Genomic DNA, 26889 nt, shown 5'->3' on the forward strand with positions numbered 1-26889 from the left:
TCACTCAGAGGGAGAAGCCACCACTTGCCGATGGGGAGCTGCAAATTTCGACTTAAAACTTGTCACTAAGTGACTTTGAACAGTTGGGGATCTTTTTCATGTCAACACCTTCTCTGCGACATGGGACCTCTTTAAATACGGCCTCATCCAAAGGACTAATCTCCCCGTCCCTCAGTGTATTCCAGCCTGCAACGTTTTTCTGTTTTGTTTGTGTCTTAAGAATCATATGTTTTAAAGAACTACCCGAATTTGACCAAAGATTTTTTCGGTTCTTTATTTATTGAACATGCATATCTAAGTATCAAGATTTACAGTAATAATTAGCACAATGATACAACCTATATGGTCTAGTAAGAATCATTGCTGCATGCATGATTACATAATATGGCCAAGCTTCCCTACAAGTACTTCATATATAATGTAGTAATAGACATGCATGTTCTATATTTGATTACATAAAAATATGGCACACCATTTTAATTGATATTTAGTAGCCTAGAAAGGAAAATTAATTTGAAAAAAAAATGAATATATGATCTCAAATTTTAACCCAAAATGAGATTTTAACAAAATCATACAAGAATACATTAACAGCCTTACATAGAAATGTATCATGAGTAATCTAATAACAATCATAACATGAACTTAAATTTTAAAAAAATCAAATGATGCTGTATACAAATGACTTTTATTTTCATTAATAATTAGATTTTAAGACACTTATATCATTGATGTGTCGACAGTTTTTGTTCAGCGTTAATTAACAGACAGAAGATGTTATTTGTATGACAAAAATGATATACAATTTTTATCTTTTCTTTAATCTTAATATCACATGAGCAGAATATTTTTTAGCAATGATTTAATTTTGTCATTAACTACAAGGGTTTTGATTTTGCAAAAAATGAATGTCAGCTCAATATCTATTGTAGAGACTATCTTCATTGACAATAAAATTGCTACAATTTTTTCTTGCTAAAATTATATTCACATTTTGGGAAACAAATAGCTTAATTTGCGTCTAGAAAAAAATGACTTAAACAGTCTCTAATTCTATATTGTATCCATTAATGGCACCTCATATTGAATAAAATACTGTAAAACCAACTTATATTCACATGCAAAAATTTTCTCAGATCTAAAAGGCTTGATCGCAAAAATTACTTTGTCGAAAACTAGTTTACCTCTAGTAAATCGCAAAATACAGTCGTCGCAAATAAAAGTTGATTACATTTGTAACAGTATATGATTGTAAAATCCAAATCACACCCCATTTTGTTGTTAACAATAAAATGCACCTTTTTTTGCTTTTGCATTGCCATGTTTTAACATATACACACATGTACTGTACGTAGATAAAAAATAAAAAATCCCCTTTATAGAGAAGCATATTACACATCATACTGTGTTAAGTTTTAAAACACAAGAATTTTTGTATACTCACTACATTTTATAAAATGTACAGTGCAATAAAAATTCAAACATTTCAATGAAATGCCCACATGCTAGAGAGAGTATCTCAAGGATACAAACAATACTTATTAACTACATATATGTACCTTATTTACAATTGACAGAATCTAAAGAGAAGCTTCAATGTCAAGTTAAGTATATAGTTAAAAAAGAATCAATAAACAAATAATAACATGATTGAAATGCTTTAATTACCACACACTTAAATTCTGTCCAAATAACAAGTACAGGTCATTCAATTAAAATAGGATCAAAATTCGTAAACTTTATGTAAATAATGATAATGAATGAAATGCAGAGACATAAAAAGAAGGACAGAGCTGCCAACATTATCAAATGAAAAGACCTGGGACCACTTAACCCCTAACCCTAGATATTTCAGTTTTGATTTGCATAAGGTAAGATTGCAAAGTGTAGCACAGAAATGGACATCCACATATACACTTGCTCTGTAAGGACTAGAAATTTTTTAACAAAATAATCATGATAATGGAAGCTGATGGTGAAAAGCTATGAAAATACTGATTATTTCAAACTTCTGATGGATATATAGATAAAATATAAGATAAGCATGCATTTATAACATTCAAATCATACGACAAATAGTAAGGTTTGTTAACTCTGTACTGGAGATTTCAGAGACAAAAAAATATTCCTCTGGTTTACATAGTGTCCCTGAAAGCAGGTTTAAAAGATACAGAAATTAAAAAAACATTTACTCTAATGGCAGGAACCTTTCCCTAAAGCTCTCATTATCTATATTGATAATGGCCCCTTCCTCTGTGAACGCGGCCACCTGTTGTTGGGGGTAGTTTCCGTGGGTCTCCGTTATAGGGATGGCTATGGTCTGTGGTAACTGCCCCTCCACCTCACTGGTGAATGACATGGTCACTGTGTTCAGCATGTTACTGGGGTCACCGTTTGGCTGGTACCCTAGGTCCTGTCCCAGGTTATACCCGGCACTGACCTGGGGTCGTGGTTTGGAGGTCCTCCGTTGTCGTGGCATTAGGTTGTCCTCGATGTGTGTTTTCATGTGTCTCTTCAGTTTGCCGTGTTCTTTAAAGGCTTTGGAGCAGAGCTGACATTGGAATGGTCTCTCATTTGTGTGGGTCCTGCAAATCAAAGTAGATAATGTCTATCATCTGTGTAATGGTATTGATCAATAGTAATTCAGCCCCCCCACTCGCCATTCCATTGAAAATTGTACAAGGATGTTTGAGTTAAATTTAATTAACATGTATAAGTGACTGAAATTGTTTACGAAAGGTGAATAATACCCTGGTATTTACAAAGCTTGAGGTTTTACCAGAAAAGATAACTTAAGAAACTTTGGAAAAATTTTTTTAGTTAAGAAAAGCTAATTTTTTTTCAATGACTTTTCTTTCTTACCTGAGATGAACAGTGTATTGTGAAGCTGATGGTATCTTCTTATTGCAGTAGGAGCAGGTGTAAATTTTGCCGTATTTATTGTCGCTCAGTGTACCATTCAGGACGTGGCCCTTCATGTGGATTTTGTACGTCTCAGTATGTTTGAAGGCTTTCTGGCAGACATGACACTGGAAGGACTTCTTTGTTCCATGAGTGATCTTGTGTTTTTTTAGATTTCCATACTTAAAAAATTATATGAAAAAACAAATTAACTAGCAGTGAAAATGGTCACCGGAAAAAAATTTAACTCTGTTGCTTTTTAGATTTTCTTGAAAGTGATTTTGAGATTCCCATAAAAAATTGTGGTGCCCTATTATTTACTACAGTGGTACAGCCCAAATTTAAGAGTCTCTATATCTCCACAAAATGGTGCTGCTTTGATATAATTAATATTTATTGTGACCTTAGTTTGAAAAAAAAAATTTCTCTTGAAGAAGTTTCATCTTTTTCAGTTACATGTACTAGTCTATTAGATTTTTTAAGAGACTTTTTATAAATTAAATGTTTATTTTCATCACAATCCTTTGAAAAAAGCAAAATTATTATCAATTTATTATTCATAACCAGGTATTTCACTTTGACAAAAAAAATTTATAAAACAAGATTTTTGAGAGTACTGTATTAGCAGAAATAGTCCCCTACTAGCAAGTGTAATATGGATTTCATTAAAAATTGAAAACTCCAATTTCATCATGTTCACCATTACTCGCATTAGCAGAAAAATTATAAACAATTTTTCTCATAGTTCCTTGGCATAAAACACAGTTCCTATTACTTTTTAATTTCATTTGTAGATATGAAATTAATATTAATTCTTAAATCAGAGTAACATGTTTGATGTTAATACATATTCATTTAGTTTAATGAGCTCCACCCACCTGCCTGAAGGACCGCCCACAAATCTCACACACAAAAGGCATGGCTCCCGAATGAATATTCATGTGGACCGTGAGGGCGGTGCTTCCAGAGAGGTATTTCCCGCACACTTCACACTGGTACTCCTTCGTCTTCTCATGCGTGTGTAACTTCCTGTGCGTGGTCAGCGTATCGCTCTGCTTGAATGCTTTGCCGCAAATATCACAAACATAGTCGCGAATGTTACTATGAACAAATCGTTTGTGCTTATGCAAGCTGTTCTGATGTTTGAACGTCTGTTCACAAATATCGCACTGGATCCGTTCATGAGTGAAATGGATTTTGTAATGGGAACACAAGTTCTTCTTGTTTTTATACACCTTCTGGCACAAGTTACAGGGAAGCTCCAGGTCAGGTTTATGAAAATCCACCTTCCTGGTCCACTGGAGGTTCTGCTTGAACGATCGCTCACAGCTGTGCATGGCTAGGAGATAGAACATGCTGTACGCCTGTTTACACTGGTAACACACAAACTTGTTACTAGCACACTGTTTACACAGCCCCTGCTGGTTACACTGGACTGTTACCCTTTCACAGTTCCTACATGCCCCGGAGCTTGTCCCTCCCTCCTCTCCATCAATTTCTCCTTTACCCTGACCCTCACACCTGTGTTTTAGGTACATCCTTTCCGAATGAAAAGTTTGGTCACAATTCTTACAGCTCAATTGTTCTGGACTTGGTTCCTTGGATTTTTTGGCGTGAGGCACCCTTTCTGAATTACAAATCTTCATATGTTTCCCGAGCGTCCCATTCTCTTTGAAAGTTTTTCCACACGTAGAGCACATGAAGTCGCGGTTGTCATTGTTGCAGATTTTCGAATGTCTCAACAAAGTTGTCTTTTCTTTGAAACATTTCCCACATAATGAACACATATGCTCTCGCTCATCACTGTGAGCAAACCGCTTGTGCTTCTTTAACTTACTGCTGTCTTTGTAATACTTAAAGCAAATATTACACTGAAACCTGGTATCACTGTAATGTAGCTTATAATGAGCACAGAGATTCTTTTTACTCTTAAAATGCTTAAAGCACATATTACACGTGAGTCCGCCTTCTAGTGTCTCAAAGTCTATAGACAGAATGTCCTCCATGTTCTTCGGATAGGATTTCCTACAGTCGTGCATGGCCAGGATGTAGAACATCTTGTACCTCTGTTGACACTGTTTACAGGAGAACTCATTTCCACAGCATTCCTCACACAGCAGGGAGCCTCCTCCCTCTCCCAACTCTTCGCCTTGTATCGGCTTCTCACAGTTAATGCACGTCTCATTCAAACTCTCCCCTCCCTCTTCTCCGTTCTGTTCATCCTCCCCATGGACTTTCTTGTGTTGCTCATAAGATTCCTCATCAGGAAACAACCCCTTACACTTCCTACAGGCAAATAAATTCTTGTTGTGTTTGACCTGGTGTTCGTATAACGTCTGCTTGCTTGGGAACTCTTCATTACATTGGACACAAACGTGGACTTTTTCCCCTTCCTTTTCAGACTCTTTTCTCTTCATTTCTTTATCCACTGTGTGGGTACTGCGCTCGTGTTTCAGGAGGCCATGCTTTGTAACAAAGCTAGCAGAACACAGGTCACAGAAGTATTTCTTCTCCTGACATGATTTTGAAGATTTCTGGTGAAGACGGAGCTCCACGATGGAATTGAATTCCTGCTGACAGCCCCTACATTTTTTAGCTTTTGATATTTTCCCTTTCTTGTTTCTTGACTTTTCATTGGTAGTTTTATTGTTACTTGATTTCTCATTGGCTCTTGTCCTGACTGAAGTTTTGGGTAAAACTTTTTGATTGGCTTTCCTTCCTCTTCCTTTCTGAACTGGTGACTTGTCTGTAGATTTTTCATTGGATGCCTCTTTTTTTTGTTTGCTGCTTTCTGAGTTCTCTTCGGTTTCTTCTTCATCAAGTAATTTAGCACAAATGTTGGAGACAACATCACTCAGAGTTTTCGCCCCTTCAGCTACATCCATAACTGTATCGTCACTTTCATACTCAATCCCTGAAGCATAAATATGGAAATGTTAAACATGTATTGGGCTATGTGTACAGCAAACAAGCTGAGTACATTATTATAAGAAAAATTAACCTCAGGCATATTGGTCTTTCAAATGATTTGCATTGCAAAATTATACATTATTGCTGAGAAACCCTTTTCATAGAAAACATATACAGAGGAGCCTCATTTATTCGGATGCTTTAGTTCCTAGTCAATTTGTACCGGATATGTGAAGCGTCCAGATACCTGAGTTACCAGTTAAACAAGACAATATTCCGTTCCCATGAAAAAGCGTCCGGATATCTGAAGGTCCACTGTAAATTACTATCAAGTGATGGAAAACAATATTTTCTTTGTTTAGGCCCTATCAAAACAATTATTTTTTCAAAAATCCTCTAGTTCACCTACCCGATCTCCTGGTACTTTTTGCTCTAGATCCCACAAAATCATCACTTCTCTCTTCTTCATTGGGCTGCCAATCCTCGTCATTATCATCATCTACAAAATCATCACCTGGATCATCATCTTCAGTGTCATCTCCCTCCTCGGCAGTCTTCTTCCCCACTTCTTCTGGGTCAGGCACAAGGCCCTCTTGTTTCCTCTTAGCCTGTCTTGTAGTGACTCTGGACTTGATTTGTTGAGTGTCTCCAACAGGGACCTTGTCCTTGATCCTTGTTAAGCTTTCCTCTTCCTCCTTGACCTCTGTGACCATTTGGACCTCTGTGACCTCTTCTTCCTTTTTCTCACTGGCATTACTGACATAATGTTCATCAGGCTTCTCGATTTGATCTCGGACTTCTTCTCCACCTAAACAATGAGTACCGGTAATAAGTAAACAATGAGTACAAACAATGTGAAAACAATAAGTAAACATTGAGTAAATAATAAGTAAATGATTTGTAAATGATAAATGATAAACAGAAGGCAAATTTTTCTTCTGTTTCTTTACGCTCAGCAGTTTGTTAAATGATAAATGATAAAGAGAAGGCAAATTTTTCTTCTGTTTCTTTACGCTCAGCAGTTTGTTAATTTTGGTTGCCAATACTTTCAGTAATTAAAAATGTATGGGTGGTGGGGTAAAAATAAAAGTGCCTTCCAACCCCCCCCCCCCCCCCCCCCCCCCCCCCCCCCCCCCCCCCCCCCCCCATACATTTTTTTTCTGGAATAGCCCTGAGCAAAAACTATCAAAGAATTCTTTTAAGAAAATAAATAAAGGTTACCGTAACAGTGGGTGAGGAATTCCTGGAGAAGGTCACATGACCTGCTCTGTAGAAAGGAGGCTCCTTTAGGGGAGGTAAAATGGAGTCGTTCCCTGGGATCCTCCTTCACAACTAACAGTAGATACTCATGGTTTGTCTGCGTCAACTTCTCACACTGAAAGAGTAAGTGAAAAATTGTGTAGCTAAAGTAAAAATTGCTTGTGTATCATAAATAATGCTGGTATAGTTTTTATAATAAAAATTGATTCCTATGTTATTTTTTTTTTGTTTGTCAGGAGCTGACAAATAGATTTTTAAGGCAGTTGTCCAAGGGCATGTACATGGTCAAAATTCACTTGCCCTACGTGAATTTTTGCTTGCCCTACCATAATCTAAATAATACTGTATTTATAAATATTTTTAAAAAAAGACTGAGTAGATCATGCAAGCCTCCATACCCAGCTTTAAATCTATGGCTAACATATTGATTTATTTTTTATGTCACTTGCCCACGGGCAAGTGGTTGATAAAATTTCACTTGCCCACTCCTAAAATTCACTAGCCCCGGGCGTCTGGCAATGGGATTTGTCATCCCCTGGTTTGTTTTGTTTTTTTTTTTTGCTTTTTCAAATGGTCAGAAAAACATTGAAAATTTGTACAAGTAGATTGATTTATGAAGGATATCCTTGGGCCTGGAGGTGTATATATTAGGAAGAGGGGTGGGTGGGGTATATTCTTATCACTAAAAAAAATGTCATTATATGCCATTAAATCAATATTTCAACATTTAATTACATGCATATATAACAGATCACCTACAGCATCGTGAAGAAACAGCATTGAGTTTAAGACCCTGGGTTCTCTGACAGAATCGTTCTGAGCACCAGGCACCTGTTTCTTGTCAGTGCATTCTATAAAGGTTTCTTTGACCATGTTGACCTCCTCCTCCATGGTAAGGCAGTCCTTCTCCAGTCAAACCTAAAACAAGATAAAACCAAAGTTAATAAGGACACAGCAAAGCGGAGCTTACCTTCTCAAACAGTATACCATATGTACAGTAAAACTCATTTACTACAAACACGGATATTGCGAATTCACGGATATAGCAAAGTCATCTTGGATTCCCAGTTGTATAAATTTAATGAATTCCTTATATACCGTAAATCTGGAAATTTTTGCTGTAGATAAATTTTTAGCAAATTTGCGAATTCATTGCATTCGCAAAAATATTTTTCTTAAAAATAAATTACAATAAGGAAATGTAAACAAAGCAGTGGTCATTCCCAAAATTTTAAAACGTAAAAATTAATCAACAGCATTTTGACCTGAATTCGCAAAATAAAATCGACGTAAAAATTTCCAAATTTACAGTAGTTATAACGAATTATGGATAAAGGGAAGTAATTTCATAGGTCCCAGCCACTTCTCTATAACCGAGTTTTACTGTATACTCGCCTACAAATCGGTCTGCAAATAAGTCTCTTGTATTATTAAAGCTTATATTATATAAATTGACCTTCTAAAATACCAGTCTTTTTATACACTGTATACAGGGAAATTTTTGCCCCCGTTTTATTTTCGCCCCTTTTGCCCTCTTCCTGATTTGGCGAATTTAAAATGGTGCGAATTCAAATTACACAGCATAATTTCTTTAACATAACTAAGACTGGGCGAATTTAAAACGGGGCAAAATTGTACGCAAGTGCAAAAGGGCGAAAATAACACGGGGCGAAAATAACCCTGTATACAGTATCACCTGTAAGTCAGACATAGAGTTTTGGACCAATATTTAACTCTCGAAAATCTGACCTATAGGAGAGTATATACAGTACACCATAAAATTCCTATTGCTTGTTATTCAAACTATTTATATCTTTGCACATGTTTTTGATTTTCACTTAAATCAAGACATCATGATTTGCCAGTAGAGGGCTTCAATTTAGACCCCTACTTGCCACTTGCAGCTTTTGAAAGTTGAAAGATTTTTTTTTATGAAACAGGTTCTATTGCAACAGTCCCATCTGAAGGATGGGTTGTCACATACTGCAGTGGGATTCTGAAAAAAGGATTAACTCTTTACTCCGCAACTCTAGAGCAAACACGTTAACAACTGCACCCCTCTTGCTGTTACTGTTTGTTTGCCAAGTGATTAGAATAGGTGCTCATTCATTTTAATTGCACCAGCTCAATTTTAAACAAGTCCGATCCAAAGATTATTTTTCTCTATGTAGCTATTAATAGCTACGTAGGTATTAAACGTACCCAAAGCATGCAAAGTAGCTTTTTTGTAGTGAGCGCAGCGAGCTTTGCGCGAATAAAAAAACAAAACAAGAGGCCCAGGGGCCACAGCGCTCACCTGAGCACATCGGTTAGGAAAAAGCACATATCAGATCAGAACTGAAAGTTTACTGAAGGGGGGGGGGGGGGGGGGCTAGAATTTTAACCCCCCAGGGGGTCATGACTTGAGCAAACTAGAATCTACACTACCTGAGGATGATTCCGTATAAATATCACTAATCATGGCTTTGAAGTACTTGAAAAAGAAGATTTTGAAAGGTTTCCCTATATATTCCTATGTAAAACTTTGGTCGGCCATTTTGGCCCCACCCTTGACCCGGGAGTCATGATCTGAACAAATTTGAATCTACACTACCTGAGGATGATTCCACATGAGTTTCATCTCTCCTGGCTCAATGGTTCTTGAGAAGAAGATTTTTAAAGATTTTTCCTATATATTCCTTTGATCAGCCATTTTGGCCCCACCCTACCCCTGGGGGTCATGATTTGAACAAATTTGAATCTACACTACCTGAGGATGATTCCATATGAGTTTCATTTTTCCAGGCCCAGTGGTTCTTGAGAAGAAGATTTTTAAATATTTTTCCTATATACTCCTATGTAAAACTTTGATCAGCCATTTTGGCCCCACCCTAACCCCGGGGGTCATGATTTGAACAAACTTGAATCTACATTACCTGAGGATGATTTCACATGAGTTTCATCTCTCCTGGCCCAGTGGTTCTTGAGAAGAAGATTTTTTAAAAATGCCATTAATTTTTCTCTAATTCATTATTATCTCCCCTTGGAAAAGGGCTTGGCCCTTCATTTGAACAAACTTGAATCCCCTTCACCCAGGGATACTTTGTGCCAAGTTTGGTTGAAATTGGCCCAGTGGTTCTTGAGAAGAAGATGAAAATGTGAAAAGTTTACGACAACTACGACAACAACAACAACAACGACGACGACGACGACAGACAACGGACAAATTTTGATCAGAAAAGCTCACTTGAGCCTTCGGCTCAGGTGAGCTAATAATAACGTAAAGCATAAAAGGCTTTCATTTTGTAGAAATCTTTCAAAGAAACAACAAATAACTCTGCAAGGCCACCCTTAAAAAAATGTTTGTTTGGAATTGCCGCCTGGGGGTTTTCAGACCCAGGAGGGAGGGAGGGATTTTATTTTTTTTTTTTTACAAATTAAAGCTAAATGATAAAAATATAAATCTCAATGAACAGTGGTAATTTCCATTTATTATGTTTATTTTTAAAAATCTTTATTAAACAATACTTTTATCAGTCTATTTCGTAGTATTTCTCTTTGAAATTTACCCCTTTGTTAAGACAACGCTTGCAAACAGTTTGAATCATACAAAATTTCATAGGAATAGCTGAGATGTTTTGACATTTTGGCAGCTTTCAATTTTGTCAAATCGCCACCTATAATCGCTATATCATAAATACTATGAAGAAAGCGTTTGATTGACCCGAGTTGTTAAATTAATGTGATATCAAACCCGACTTTGAAAAGCTATTTCGACGAACAAACTAACTTGTACTAAACAATGTAAGACGATAAAACGATAAAAAAAATATTGTCAATATTTTGACAATAAAATTTTTTGTGCGGGGGGTATTTTAATGAGGCGGGCGGCAATTCCAAACAAACTATAATTTTATTTTGGCCCAATGTTTTTCAACCAAAATTGCACTAGGTCTATATTTTCTACCAGACACTCCTCTGTCTCCGTAAGCTCTGACGAGCTCCATGACATTGTGTGACGTCACAGCTAGTCATGATGTCTCGTGCTGCTTGATTTTTGAAGTGGGTGATCAATTTTTCAAGTATTTTTCATGGTACCACTGCGCTCGCCCTAGATAGAATGTTCTATTGTTAAAATGATAAATGTCCTACGAACCCGGTTTAACGATAGAATGCCTTCCGTGTATTCACAATGTAGCAAAGTAACTCATATGAACAATCAAGAGAGTTCCGAACGTAAGCAAGACGTGTAAATTTGAAGCGAGAAAAAAACTTTGAGAAAAGAAGAAAATACGGTTGTTACCACTATCGGCCTAGTAAATTCGTCAAAAATAAACAATGATACCTTCAGAAATAAAGTGTTGATATATTTTGTACACGATCAGGTCTATCTGATCACGGATGTAAAATGGCGCCAAAACGTCACACAAACGCTACGTAAATCTCAAAACCATACCATGTTTCAATATATTCTCTAAAAATGGCAGTCTTTATATCTTTGATCGCAAAATTCACTTTGGCCGCAATGAACGCGATTCATGAAACTTACATATATTTTTTATAACGCAAAAATGTTTCGATTTAACAACATCTTGTGAATCGCGTTTGCTGCGGCCAATGTTGAAATTGAGTTTATATGCCTTCTTTGTTTTTCCGGATTTCAAGTTGAGAAATCTAATGTGAAATTATTTTTCAATAAAGGCACCGTCATTGCTGTTAATTTTTTTTTTTTAGAAAGTTACAAAATAAGTAAATAAGTCTAATCATAAATCATTAAGAACATAGACTGAACAATAAATTAGGTAGACAATATATTTTATCCACCCTTCAGGTGAAAACTATCGATAGGGATAACGTTAGATCAGCATGCTTAAAGATTGAAGTTAAAGTGTTCATCTGACCCCCCCCCCCCCCAAAAAAAAAAAATGTAACAGAGAAAAATTGTAATAGTACGCAAATAAGATAATATTTAAATAATCAAGATTTTTAGCACTTTTTATGTTTGTTTTGCAACTGCATGATATAATTGTTTGATTCTCGCCTGGAAATGTTTATGAATATTACACAATGGATTCATTGATGACGTCACAATAGCACGGCGGGGAATCTACGTCATCGTAAGGGATTAGGACACACAAAAATGGAGGACAAATGCTCCGCTTCGATGTAAGAAATTGATATTTTTGCACTTATAAAGAATGGATATTAAATCAGTATCCTGCCTAAAGTATACCAAAGAACGTCAACTATAATATATATTGTACGTTTGTTCGTGATAGAATCTTATTGCTCCAAACACTTCGACACAGTTTGAGAACAAGTGAGAAAAACCCGGAATGTGGGGCACACATTTTTAAAATTCGACCTATTATTCGCATGTCCAGATGTACCAAGACATTTTATTCTTCCGCGTTTACACTAGAACTAATATTTTAAAAATCCAGATGTGTTTAATAGTGTATTATGCTTTAACAATCCAAGAAAAAACTTTAAATCATTTTGTAATCAAAAATGATATAGGGCACACCAACACTAAAACGGATATGGGACACACAATAAGTTACTTTCAAATTGAAACATCGAGCATTCATATCTCAATGTTTCCATTTAAATGAATGCTGTTAGGTAGTATATAAACAATAACCTGTAAAACTCATGTTTGTAATACTCATCCACATACTTGATTCCCTTGTTTTGCTTGTATCCAAACAAAAATGCTGGTCTATTCCTCAACAAAAGCTTCCAACGAGAATTTTAAATTTTGACTTTTATCAAATTTCATGTAGAAATTTACCGGTGTTCACTTGTGCAGGTCTATACTATGGAAAGAGGGGGACCGAAGTCCGGAGATTGTGTTTATTTTATGATATTTCTATTTTAAATTACACGACCCCCCCCCCCCCCAAAAAAAAAAATAATAAAAACACACATACACATACACACTCACGAAATAAGTTCTTTTTAGGTTGGTTGTTTACTCTATTGCTTGTCAAAATAGTCTGATGTCAGAAAATTCTTTGGAGTTTGTGTGGACCCCCCCCCCTTCCATCCCAAAAAAGTTCCTAAATCTGCATATTGGTATTAATAATAGGATCTTGGGCACTAGTATGTCTTTTAATATGGGAAAGAGATCAAGAACTTTTCTTATGCTCAAATATTTGCAACAACTGACCCTCCAGATGAATATAAGAATTGTTTTTCTCTAAACATGCTACAATGGTCTATAAAGAGATCGGGAAATTTCAAATTGAAACAAATAGTTTCGGAAAGCTATTTTATTTGCTCCTAACTTGCATTCAGGTGAACATAGAATTAGTTATCGAATGTATGAAAGTGGTTGCCAGTGATGGGTAGGGCCAAAACAAAAAATGTCTTTTCGTTGTTGCCAATCAAAGGTTTTTAGCTGTCATTTTTCTCTGATAATGCCCCCCCCCCTTCCAAAACTTATCCTATAAAAGAGCTTGACATTTCTTTTTTGGTATAGCTACTAAAGTACTTTTTACAAAAAATCCCACTTTATACTGCTATAGTATTATTTATTTAACCCTGCTCCTATCATTGCTTTTGGCTAATACTCCAGCAAATTTAAATAAGATGGCATGAAATGCTTTATGAGTACGTAATGTTTAATCACTGATTCATACATGTATAATAAAACAATAATTGTTGGGTTTTTTTTTCAATCAATACGATGATTTAGCCACCTTCGAAGTACAATATTCATCTTTGTCTTTTTTTCTCAAATATGGAGTCGGTAATAAACTATTAGAATTTTGACACAAGTTTGTCAGCTGTTGCAAATATTTGAGCATTAGAAAAGTTTCTTAATCTCCTTTCCTATCAGCTGGCATATTAGAGTCTTGCCGACAAAGATCTTATAAATACAAACACTGAATATACGAATACAGAAACTTTTCGGGGGGGGGAGAGGGGGGGGGGGGGGGGGGGGGGGGGTCCACATAAACTAAAAAAAAGTTCTGACTTCAAAATATTTTTACAAGCAAAGAAATTAAACAATCAACCTAAAAAAAAGCTATTTCATGTGTATTCAATAGGGTCTGGGTCGTGTTACTTAACACAGAAATATCGTATGGTACGTAAAATATACATAGACTCCGGACTTAAACCCTCCTTTTAGATCCGCATACTAGTATCTTTCAATATGATATTTAATAAAAGTCAAAATTTGAAATTCATTTTGGCAGCTTTTGTTGAGGATCACGCAGGACATTTCAACTTATAATATTTGAATTTTTGTATGGATACAAGCAAACCAAGGGAAAATCAAATATTTGGATGAGTTTAATTATTACAAAGATGTATTGTACAAGATACAAGATATTTTATTTACCAATCAAGTGCCCCGAGGGGCATTTCAACACACATAATGTTTATTGACAAATGAGCAAAAAATGTTGTTCATCTTCATATAACATTGTATATAACATTGAGAACACTTTCTAGATTCAGGGGGAAGTCCTGGATATCTTCCCCTTTCAATATTTAATTAATGTGCAGGAATGCGAAGTTTGTTATATTTTCCTCTGAACATAGTTATTGACAATGTTGAGACAGTGTTCTCCTCCAAAATTGGTTCTGAAGATGGAATAAGTTCTTAGTTTACCATCATTTTGCTGCCTATTTTCTCTAATTTATTTGGTTTATAAAATATTGTCTTATAATACATGATGACTTCTTTTTGAATGAACAAGTACTACACGTATATTTTGATAAGTTAATATTTTTGAAAGCAGTTAAATGACCCAAAATTGTCTCAATAGATGCAATCCAAGATGGTTTATTTTATAAAAAGATGCTTTTTGAGACGGAGTATGCTTCTTTGAGTAGGACAAAAGATGGATGTAATGTTTTTAGTCGAAACCAGTAACTTAGCATAGCTTTAATAACTGAATGATATAGGGGAAGAGTCATTGTTCATATACTACCAAACAACAGTCATTTAAATGGAAACATTGAGATATGAATGCTCGATGTTTCAATTTGAAAGTAACTTATTGTGTGTCCCATATCCGTTTTAGTGTTGGTGTGCCCTACATCATTTCTGAAAACAAAATGATTTAAACCTTTTTCGTGGATAATTAAAGCATAATACACTGTGAAACAAATCTGGATTTTTTAAAATATTAGTTCTAGTGTAAACGCGGAAGAATAAAATGTCTTGGTACATCTGGACATGCAAATAAAAGGTCGAATTTTAAAAATGTGTGCCCCACATTCCGGGTTTTTCTCACTTGTTCTCAAACTGTGTCGAAGTGTTTGGAGCAATAAGATTCTATCACGAACAAACGTACAATATATATTATAGTTGACGTTCTTTGGTATACTTTAGGCAGGATACTGATTTAATATCCATTCTTTATAAGTGCAAAAATATCAATTTCTTACATCGAAGCGGAGCATTTGTCCTCCATTTTTGTGTGTCCTAATCCCTTACGATGACGTAGATTCCCCGCCGTGAATAGATAGTTTAAAAATACCTTTTTTCAACTTTTTTTTAAGTTGCTGACTTGCTGTTGATAATATTTTTTAGAACTTTAATATATGACAATTTATAATTGTGAAGAGATCCTGAGATTAGGTTGACGAGAAAGGTAAATTGGTTTTTTTTTTCTTTTTTTTTTTTGTTCAAGTAAATTCAATCGATCTAGACCTACTTATATATATAAGAATAAAAATGCTTGTTAAATTTCTAACAAATGAATGGTTGCATGTTCCTTCTGAAAAACGTTCTGAAATCCAGAAAAAGAAAGTATGATAGTTATTTTTTTTTTCAGGGTAAGCTGTCCAACAAAACTAGTCATTGTTGCTGTAAATATAAATATCTGGTACACCCGATGGTATTAAGATCATATAAGTGGGCTCTACTGTATTCAGTGTATTATGTAAAATGAATAAAATCCACTGCCTTTATGTATATTTAGTGGTGCATATTGCATAATACATGTTTCAACACTGAAAAAAATAATTAGTGAAAGTCACTGGGAAGACTAGTAAATTTACTGTCCATACAATCACTACCTTAAAAGTAGTTTTACTGGGAATTGGGTAGATTTACTAGATAACATTAGTAAATCTAAGCATTTATTAGTAACTTTCACTAGGTATTTTAGTATCTTTACGACCACTACACCACTTTTCACTATCTTAGCTAGTAAACAGGATGATTACTTATCACTGTCCATACAATCACTACCTTAAAAGTAGTTTAACTAGGTAATTCTCTAAGTGAAGTTCATTACAATGTTTATAAGTATAGAATGTAATTTAATTATAAAATTGGGGTGGTGGGGTGGGCATGCCCCTTCGTTTGAGAGAATTATTATACAATTATTATACAATTTACCTGTGTAATAATTTCAAATAATTCCACACGTAACATTCAGAAACCTAGTTTTTTGACTGATTCATAAACCTGTTCTTGCAAAAAAAATCTTAACCTCTCCCGTCCCTTCCCGTGACAATTTGTATGTATGTACCTTGTTTTTCCTTCTAAAAACAATACTTAAACTGACTCCGCATTGTCAGTTCCTCCATAAATTGCAACAAAGTTGTAAGGGGTTATATAAATGAGTTATATTTAAGGAATAACTGTCTTATTTTTTGAATTCATGAAGTGATCAATGGATTGGCTTGTGTGGTAATTTGCATAAACGCCGAAGGCGTTTATGCATAAAATTATCACACAAGCCAATCCATTGATCATCTTCATGAATTCGAAAAATTTGACAGTTATTTCTTATATTTACATGCTTTGATTCGGCCAATCCACGGGCTCCAAGCCTGCTTCTCTCTAGGTGTGTCCCGCCTTGCACGTGGTTTTTTTTTCGAACCGCGCCAAAACATTCACGAGGAAATCAATTACATTTACATTTGGTAATTTTATCTCAGACAAAGACATTGGAAATGTAAATATAAATAGATAATATATATAAGCGCATACGAATAAACAGATGAATAAGTATTCATTTTCTGGCTTGCACTTGCATTTTGTCTTATTACGACTTGCTTTCCTTATTTTACTCCAGCAATTGCATTTTAGTGTCATTGTTCAAAAAAGTTGTGTGAAATCATATTCCGATTTTTCTTTCGTCGACTTGAAAACAGACAGCGGTAAATAAATTTCATTTGCATTTTCATTGCAATTGCATTTTAGTGTCATTGTTCAAAAAAGTTGTGTGAAATCATATTCCGAATTTTCTTTCGTCGACTTGAAAACAGACAGCGGTAAATAAATTTCAATTGACAACATTATAATGTAATTGCATAAAAGGCAGTCCGATTAAAATCAAACCTTCACAAGCTCCTTTTTATTTTGTTTGTCGCGTGAAGGGTGGTGTCTTCTATAAATATTTACAAAAACATTTGGACAAGTAATAAAGTATATTCTGACATTGACTGGGGGTATCTTCACCCGTCAAAAACACTGAACGTAGTTTTGATTTTTTAATGCTTGTCAAATTAACTGGGAATTTAATGAAATGGTCTCTAAACATCATCGAAAAACTCATTCAGTCATACAGTGGTTTAAAAGTAAATATTTCCATTTCTAACTTTTCTCTCTGTGATAACTCTTTGAGAGCTAGCGGAGTTAATTTCTTGATAATTCTACCGGAATTTAAATGGTAGGTCAATATGTCAGGAGCTAAGGAGGCCTAATATGCATGCAAATCTTGTGCACATCTGTCTCGGAGCCTGACGCTAAGGATGCCAAATATGCATGAAAATCTTGTGTGGCTGCCTTTGTGTTTGATGTCAGTGGGAGAGGGCTTTGGAAATTGGGACGGGAATCATCGTGTAAATTAAATCCATGTCTGTATTTTTAAGGTCTAAATCTACAATTTTATTTCACAATGAAATGGAAATATAAGAAATCACTGTCTAGTTAGGAGGGTATATCAAGGACATCAACAATAGTGGGAAACATGGGATAATTTAAGCATAACGGGCTTCATTCAAAAACATGACAAAATTGATGGAAGCGTGTTGTTTTGCGACTTTGCTTCAGGAAGTCTTAGAGCTAGCATCAAGAAGCTCTAAGGTGAGGACTTTGTGTCCAGGTACAGACTTTGTATTCGTGGACGACATTATTTGCCGGTACTGAAGAGGTCCAGACACTTAGGGAGAACTCTTGCTAAGCTTTGGTTCGAAGCTTCCCTAAGCCGGGGGGGGGGGGGGGGGGGGTACAAATTATATGCAACATATAATGCCTTGCTACATGTAGGTTTTCAGCAACGGCGAGCCTGTGTAACCTTTGGATGGGTGACCGCTTCACGTCATAATTATAAATACATGTGCAATGTACATTATTTTAGAAGCATAATAACAGACCCGACTACCACAAATACTAAATACAAATTATATGTGATTGTCAAAAGGACAGGGGATGACATATCAGTCGTCGTTGGGAATATTTTCTCTTTCATACATGTAAGATAAATATATTTGTCTGTTCTTTGTTTTCAAAAAAATATGTAACCTTATTCAGCTTCATATCAATAATGAGTATATACTATTAAAAAGCAGGGACGTGGTATCACTTTTTCTCCCGACATTACCTTTACTATAGAAAATGTTCACTCAAAGTAAGGTTGGACCCTCCACACTTCAGCACAGTACAGTGTTATAAAGAAAATTTACCCTAAAAACTTCGAATTAAAAGGTAGTTGGTCTTGAAAAAGTTAGCCACCCCCATACCCCACGCCACCCCACCCCCACCCAACCCACAAAATAGGATTTTCGACTTTGAGCAACTTTTAATTTCTCGTTTTTTTTTTTGTTTTTTTTTGCTTTTTGTTTTTTTTTTTTTTTTTTTTTGCTCGTCAACTTTTTCAGGTAAGAAAAAAAAATTCTCAGGTTGCCCCCCCCCCCCACTTTCGAAAACGATGCTGCGTGCCTGAAAAATACTATACTGTAGTATTAAAACCGAAACAAAGTAATGCATAGATAATGTCTTAGCTAAATCAAAAATAAATCTTTAATAGGAAAAAATATCAAGGAAAATGCTGGCATATAAAAACTCCTTAAAATCTCCTTAATTCACCCAAGGTTATTGTAAAAATCAATTCATATAAAGAAAAAAATGAAAGGTTTAATTTAGAACATATTAAATAAAAAAGGGGATAAGTAAAAAATAAACTTAAATATGAATTTATTTAAGCGAATATATTTATTAGGTTGAGAAATGTACAATTCTTTACGCTGTATAGGAATCATTACGCTAAATTTGATAACGCCATGTGAACGTTACGACGTCATGATGTCGTCAGTGTTATTTTCTTAAGAAAACATTGCATTTTTAGTGAGTTGTGTAGGGAAAACGGTTTGAGATATTTTCAAAAAATAAATTGATTTAGAACAGGGGTATCCAAGACACATAATTTAAATATTATCGCCAGATTTTGGGACTAGGCGGATTTTGGTGCCTAACGTACCTTCTTTTTAGTTGAATTTTCGCCTTTATTTAGACTAAACCTTAGGTTTAAATACTTATACAGCCCCAAAAGGTTTGTTTTAATTAATTTATAAGTTATTTTCAGTGCAAACCCGTTTGTATCCTTCAAAATCATTTCGGAGTGATTCTGCAATTTTTTGCTACATTGCAAATATATGGGTGGTATTCTAATTGGGGTGAGGGCTTGTCCCGAGACACAGTTACATTATTCTAACTATGCTCACCCCAATGATCTCACCATAAAATATATCACCTACTTTTTGTATTATCTCAACATGCTCAATATCTGCATTTTGTGGCCAAAAGACAGAACATCGCAACATAATGAATACCTCATTTTTTTTATACAGTCATGCTTATGATTAGCTGCAGAACTGTAGCTCTCCAAACAAAAATGTATTGATAGACTGTAGAGCTACAGTGCCACCCATTGAAAAAAAACTGTATATTTATTGCACAAAAAAAGCATTCTTGGTTCTTGATTATTTCTTCCAAATTCTTACGTCAATTGAAAAAAAAGGGAAGATTTCAAATAATTCCTTTCTCCTCTATCAAGTACTCTCGAAGTTGACATCTGAACGAAGCATATTTGACTGAATTATCTTTGAAACCAAAATGGCAGTGTAAATAAGAGAAATGTTCGATGATTACAATATCAGGGTTAGGAGGACTATTATCAACAATATTATGAGGAATGTTTTGTTGCGGAAAGAGTCAAAGAATATGTTATGAACACATGGTTAGTAATATTTTGAGATTACAGTTTTAAAATCATGGAGAAATAAATCGAAAACTGAGCACACTTTTTAGGGCGCAATAAATATACAGTTTTTTGAATGGATGGCACTGTAGCTCTCCAGTCTATCAATATATATTTTTTTCGGAGAGCTACAGATCTACAGCTACATGTAGCTTATGATGAATATGACAAATCTTGCCAAAAAAATGAACCATTGTGTACACAGATTGCGTTTTCTTTAGGGGTGAAACGGTTCACCGCGGTATCGGTTCACCGCGGTATTTTTTCTCGGTTCGATACACGGTACAAAATCTCTACTTTCGGTTCGGTTCGTTTTTTGGTCGGGATCGTCATTCAGTCGGGTTTGGCATAAGGTATAAACATGCTTCTCTGTGTAATTAGTTCAAAAACGTAAATTTTTGTGGACTTAAAGTTTGTAAAATGATTTTTAACAGTCAAATCAATTAAGGTGATTTATTCTATCCAGTTTGCACATTAATTCTTTGACTAGATTAAATAAAAGGAAGGATAAAACAACAGTTAAATTTGTTTCCTTCTATCAAAATGTATCGTATCGAAAATAACCGAACCGAGATCAAATTTTTCGATACGTATCGAACCGTGAAGGAGGCGTATCGTTTCACCCCTAGTTTTCTTCTCTAGTATCATTTACAAAGACGAAGAATTCCTTGTGGAAGTGAATAATTGTTTAGAAAGATCATAAATAAAGGCCAGTATCACATACCACACGGCTAGGTTTTGTGCTTAACCAATAATTTTCAAAAATCCAGTTTCGCTTTGTGCTTTTCCATCACCGGAAGTACATCGTTGCAATATTAGTAACTCGTACATTTTAATATTCTAGATTAATTGAATTTTCTCCTGCGCAAACGATATTTCCAAATGTGAAGAAGACCCTGTGATTTATATTTTTTTCGATTTATTTTCAGAAATAATGACAATATATTCGGTCCTACTAAACAGAGTACGCTAGTACGATAGAGTACTTTAGAGTTTAGTATTTTATAATTTAATGCAATTAAACTTCTTTTTGTATGTTTTTCTACTTCAGTTTAACATATTGAATATATATTTTAGATAAAACTTATATGTTTTCTTTATTTTAGGAGTTATTTCAATTTTTAATTTCAGGTTACGGTTAAAATCGTTTGATCCCGATCTAATTTAACTTAAACATGTTGAAATAACTCATATTGTGAAGGTGTAAAATATTTACACATGCAATTAAATAATGTTTAATCAAGTTGTACATACATAAATAAATAATTTAATTGCATTTAATATCATAATTTTTCTAGCGTACTCTAAAGTACTCTATCGTACTCTAGCGTACTCTGTTTAGTAGTACCCCAATATATTATGCAGCCAGACAGAGATAAATTTATACGAATTATTCTACGTCACGCTTAGCTAGAATTTGTGTCTGCTTTTTAAATCTCGAATTTACTCAACTTTGTTTACAAAACAGATGGTCTGGTAATTTACATTGGAACTCATTTATCATCCCGTTTATAGGTATTTTCCTTAAGAAATAACATAAATATAATATTTTTATATCGCATGTGCTTATATTTGTTGGTTAAACGTTTTGTTTGAACTTTGAAGATATGCCAGTGGTATATACATGTACCATACATGTGTTTATTTTACTAGGGCAATTAAAAACAAAAAGAATGTCGCATCAGTAACTAAGCTATTGCATATGATTACAAAAAATAAAGAAATGAATGAACGAATGAATCAATCCATCCATCCATCCATAAATAAATAAATAAACAAACACACTGATAAATAAATAAATATAAATAAATGAATAAATTAGCAATGACAGGCATGCGCGAGTTATGGCACTTTCCTATTCTGCTCCATGCTAAATAGGTCATGTTTATAAGTGAATTAACAGCTTAAATTTCTGTGCATACTTTAATTTCTTGATTCAGATTAAAAGTTAAAAGACCATTTTGGATAATACATACATCGATTCCTGACAAAAGTGCGTAAAAAAATGCATAACACGAGATACTCGCACGGTTATATAGATAACAAAGACGTAATGGCGGCCATTATGTGAGAAAACCCTGATGTTATAAATAGGCATTATAATGCTTAATCACTTGATATTAGACAGTCATATGAATGTTTTACGAAGGCTGAAAGATAGAGATTTCTAAAAACATCTTGGGTACGTAGATCAAGTCCCATAAATAGAAATTTAAAGCGAAAGTAGATGACATATCGTGTTCAACTTCGTTTCTTTCGTTAATTTGCCGTTTTGACAATACTTTGACAGCAATAAACAGAAGGAGAAATCATTTTTCTTTCATTTGGTATATAGTTTCTTAAAATAAATCGTTGCGCATAGGTGCGCAATGAGCTTTAACCAGTTATGCTTGACAAAAACGTCGACATTTTTAACAGGGGCAGATAACTGAAATTCCCGCGCAACATCGGAGATTCTGAGAAGGCATTATTTCTAAGTTGTATATTTGTTGATCAATGTCAATCTCAAGCTGTTATATTCTTACAATGCTAATAAAAATAATAAAAAGTAAATAAAATGCATGATTTTAATGAATCAGATCTATGAACTTTGATTAGTATCACTGCATTCTACAACTTTAGGATACCATTAAGTCCATTTGCAGTAATTGGTGTAATGTATGGATAATTATAATTATTATAATAGATCTATATGTTTTCATTTTTTTAAATTCATATATTTCTTTTAAACAATTTTTATAGCAGAATATCAAGTGATTGAACAGATTAAGAGGACCTCGAGTTCATACTTGGAATTTTTTTTTCAGGAATTTTTTTTTATCAGATTTATACACATGTACCAGTATATCGTACAGCTAGATTAGCATTATTTTAAAATTTGAATTGCTCAAAATAAAAACAATGAATGCTAATACTTTTGAAGTGTTGTTTAAATATTAGATTTATATTTTAATCAAATTGTTTCAACAAAAAAGAAATAAAAATATTCTAACAATATTATTTTGCAATATTTAATAATACATGCATTTTTATAACAACATATTTAAAGATATAATAATTTAAAATCCATGAGTATGTAAACAAAATATAAATAATATTCTTTGCTGATGTGTACTTCATTAAAAGTACTCATGTTCTATCTTAATTACTAAGTGCCTGGTTTCCCTATTTGGTATAACATTAAGTATAATTCCGAAGATCCTACAATTTATACTTATAAACTGAAAAATGATCTGGAATCAGGGGCTTGAAAACAAAAGTTTAATAGATTTTGCATTTGATTCTCAGAGTAAAATCAGCAGTAAATGCTGTCATTATTTAAAATTGTTTAAAATGAATATCAATTTACATTTCTTCAAGTGTTATTATTATTTTTTTTTACAACCGAAAAATTGGCAGAAAACACGAAATGCTACTGAATTTCAAATACTTATATCTTTTTTGTACATTGACCAATCTGAATAACCTTTACACCATTGAAATCCTTGTAAACTGACCTTTCTTTTGATGTAAAAGAAGTGTGGTTTCAAAATTATTTTAAAAATTGCCTGTTATTGCTAAATAAATAAATAATTAATTGATATACAGTCCTATACACCAATCAACTGAAAAGCAGCAATAATACATCTTACACTTTACATTATCTTTTGTTCTCTTTTAAGCCCCTTTTTTTCTTGTTAATAGCTAGGTGAAGGAAAGAAGCATCAGTTGAGAGGAACTATTAACCATTTTCCAGTAGCTCGATTTTTCACAAGGATTCTGTCAGATATAGACATGTTTTGAAATGAATAAACAGTGTCATCTTAAGATGCTGAGCTGTATCACTTTTCGTAAAATTAAAAACATATCCCTCTGTCTCATGATGGCTGCCCTGGTCGCAAATCTGATGGGACTTCTGTCTAAAATTTGGACTTCACGCAAAGTAGAGGAACATTCCTACCGTGAGAGCAAATACAAACTTCCATACCCAAAGACTCCACATTTAGTCCTGGGAAATGACGTCATAAAAGACAGAAAAATCTTAATAATTGGTGACGTACATGGCTGTCTAGAAGAGTTGAAGGAATTGTTGGAGGAAGCGAAATCAAGGTGCGCGGATCAAGAGATCCTTCCTGTGTTTGTAGGTGATCTTCTTTCTAAAGGACCATTTCCGGTGGAGACTGTCAGAAAACTCCAAACTATGGACCATTTTGCGGTGCGTGGAAACCATGACGAAGCAGTGCTTAGACAAGCTTTACTCTACAAAAGTACAGAAAATTACGAACTTCCAAAGAAGTATGAATGGGTGCCGAAGCTCTCTGAAAAAGATATCACATATCTTCAGGAACTTCCATATACAATTTCCATTCCGAGTATAAATGTGATAATTGTTCATGCGGGATTGATTCCAGGAGTTGATCTCTTTAAACAGAATTTGACTAACATGATCATTATGCGAAACATTGTAAAATCTCCCAATGGTTCTCTGACTCCAGCAGAATTAACAAACGAAGGAGAGGCTTGGGCCTCACTTTGGCCTGGCCCAGATCACGTGTATTTTGGCCATGATGCCATAAGGCGTTTACAGGAGCATGCGCATGCAACGGGCCTAGATACTGGCTGTGTGTATGGGAACGAACTAACTGGTGCTTTGGTCTCCAAGGACAGAAGAGAATTCATTCACATCAAAGCCAAAAAAGTTTACAAACAACCTGACATATGATAGACTGGGAAAACCACACAGATAGTGCTTCTTATTATTAACCTTTGTACAAGTTCATTCTCAGATTGTATTTTTGAGATATTTTAGGGAGCCTTTTAATTAGATTGTTTCCATAGTACAGTCAGGGGTGTGACTGAAATCCATCATTTTTAAAAATGATGGATAATGGTCATTTCTTCTAAGTATATAATGTACACAATTTTCTGATTTTTGTAAATATGACGTCTTTTCATCATATTTCCATTCTCAAGTCAATTTTCCCATCCCATTTACTACAGTAATTAGATATAGTACACTATCCTGCCATAGACCCTTGTGAAGAGAAACATCTTGACAAGTAATTGAAACCAAAATAATTTAGTGCGCCCCGTAAAACTAATGAGATAATTAAGTGCGCCCAGACCTAACAATTTGATAAAAAATGATGAAAAACAGTCATTTTTAATATCAGAGATAACTCTATTTCTAAAATAAATTTCAAAATAGAAATGACTGTTTTTCATCATTTTACTAAAAAAAGATGAATTTCCATCATTATTAAAAATCAATTTAATGACTGAAAATCATCATTTTTAAAAATGATGGATTTCAATCACACCCCTGACTGTAGTATGCAATTTGCAAATATCGTGACATGTATTTCTAAATGTTCTTTAAAAATGTTTCCATATACTAGTATTCTTTGTGTGTTTATTGAAAGACGAATCAAATTAATATTACAATGTATTATGTTTTTCTAATGAACCATGATAACGTTTACAAGTGTATTCAGAAGAGGCGAAATTTGCTTTGGTGACTGGTTTTCCAAGTAACTGAGTCACCATATTTCACTTTATAGAGTTAGTATAATACTGTTTATATTCATTTTAAAGGAAATATTTTGTGGGGTGCGAACATTGGCTTTTTTTAGTGTATTTGTTGTAGTCCGCTAAATAAAATAATATAAATCAAGGTTTGTATCCATGCTTAAAGGTACTGATCGAATTCAAGAAAGATAAATGATCAGCCAGTTGTTAAACGTTATTTATAATTATCGTATTTAACTTTATTTTTTTCTTACATAAACAGTTATTCAAAATTATGATCAATCAAATTAAATTTATGGGAAATACTGTTTAAAACTATGTTTGTAAAAAAAAAAAATTAAAAATACAAGGATTTTCATCATTTTTTTGATCTGATCTGAACTCCTTGTAATGTATGCTGGTATATTTTGTGTAAGAACGTCTTGTGGTACTATGATTTTAAAATGAGAATATCGCTGAAAATTAATTGAGTAAGGTAGATTGTAGACTTTTTCAATAATTATGTACGTTGCATCTGTCCTTAAAAAATATTTGGTTGCCCTCTCCCGACCGACCGGTTAAAAAATAGCCCGACTTAAAACTTTTTTTAACCTCCATGAGGCAATTATTTTTTAATGTGCTTCGGAAAATTAATTAGGAAAATTCAGCATTGATGTTGAAATTTTTCTAGAAGAAAAATATTCTTACCTACCTACCGGCCAATTTTTTTTTTTCATCGTGAGTCTGAAGAGGACAAACACACATTGTTTTAAACTTGGTCTGATAAAAAGGGGTAAAAAATTTTTTTTATAAATATACCCCAAAACCTCGTGTCAAAATATTTGTACATTTTTAGGTCACCTGAGTAAACTCAGGTGACCTATTGCTATCTGTTTTCGTCCGTCGTCATGCATCGTGCGTTATCCGTTAACATTTGAACATTTTCAGTTTCTTCTCTGCAACCACTGAACCAATTTCAACCAAATTTGGCACAAAGCATCTATGAGTGAAGGGGAACAAAAATTGTGAATTTCATGATCCCTGCCCCCCTGGGGTCTGAGAGGTGGGGCCAAAACCACTAAAATTAATGCAATCTTTAAAAATCTTCTTCTTTACTCCT

At 34.2% G+C, this 26889-nt stretch overlaps 2 protein-coding genes across 2 annotated transcripts; one reads left to right on the plus strand and one right to left on the minus strand.

Moving 5' to 3' along the window:
• Positions 1 to 258: 258 nt before the first annotated feature.
• On the minus strand, positions 259 to 21085 carry LOC134238824 (zinc finger protein 62-like). The gene is made up of 7 exons (XM_062720933.1): positions 21007 to 21085; positions 7831 to 7989; positions 7033 to 7186; positions 6221 to 6619; positions 3780 to 5815; positions 2863 to 3083; positions 259 to 2585 (listed from the first exon to the last, which is right to left on the minus strand). The coding sequence occupies exons 2-7, from the start codon at positions 7960 to 7962 to the stop codon at positions 2189 to 2191; spliced, it is 3339 nt and encodes a 1112-aa protein (XP_062576917.1). The 5' UTR covers positions 7963 to 7989; positions 21007 to 21085; the 3' UTR covers positions 259 to 2188.
• Positions 21086 to 21711: 626 nt separating this feature from the next.
• On the plus strand, positions 21712 to 25096 carry LOC134238825 (bis(5'-nucleosyl)-tetraphosphatase PrpE [asymmetrical]-like). Its single transcript, XM_062720934.1, has 2 exons — positions 21712 to 21797; positions 23971 to 25096. The coding sequence occupies exon 2, from the start codon at positions 24067 to 24069 to the stop codon at positions 24982 to 24984; it is 918 nt and encodes a 305-aa protein (XP_062576918.1). The 5' UTR covers positions 21712 to 21797; positions 23971 to 24066; the 3' UTR covers positions 24985 to 25096.
• Positions 25097 to 26889: the final 1793 nt, after the last annotated feature.

Source organism: Saccostrea cucullata, unplaced genomic scaffold (genome assembly GCF_032062105.1).
Source record: "Saccostrea cucullata isolate Sc308-1 unplaced genomic scaffold, CSIRO_AGI_Scuc_v1 ctg257, whole genome shotgun sequence".
NCBI lineage: Eukaryota > Metazoa > Mollusca > Bivalvia > Ostreida > Ostreidae > Saccostrea > Saccostrea cuccullata.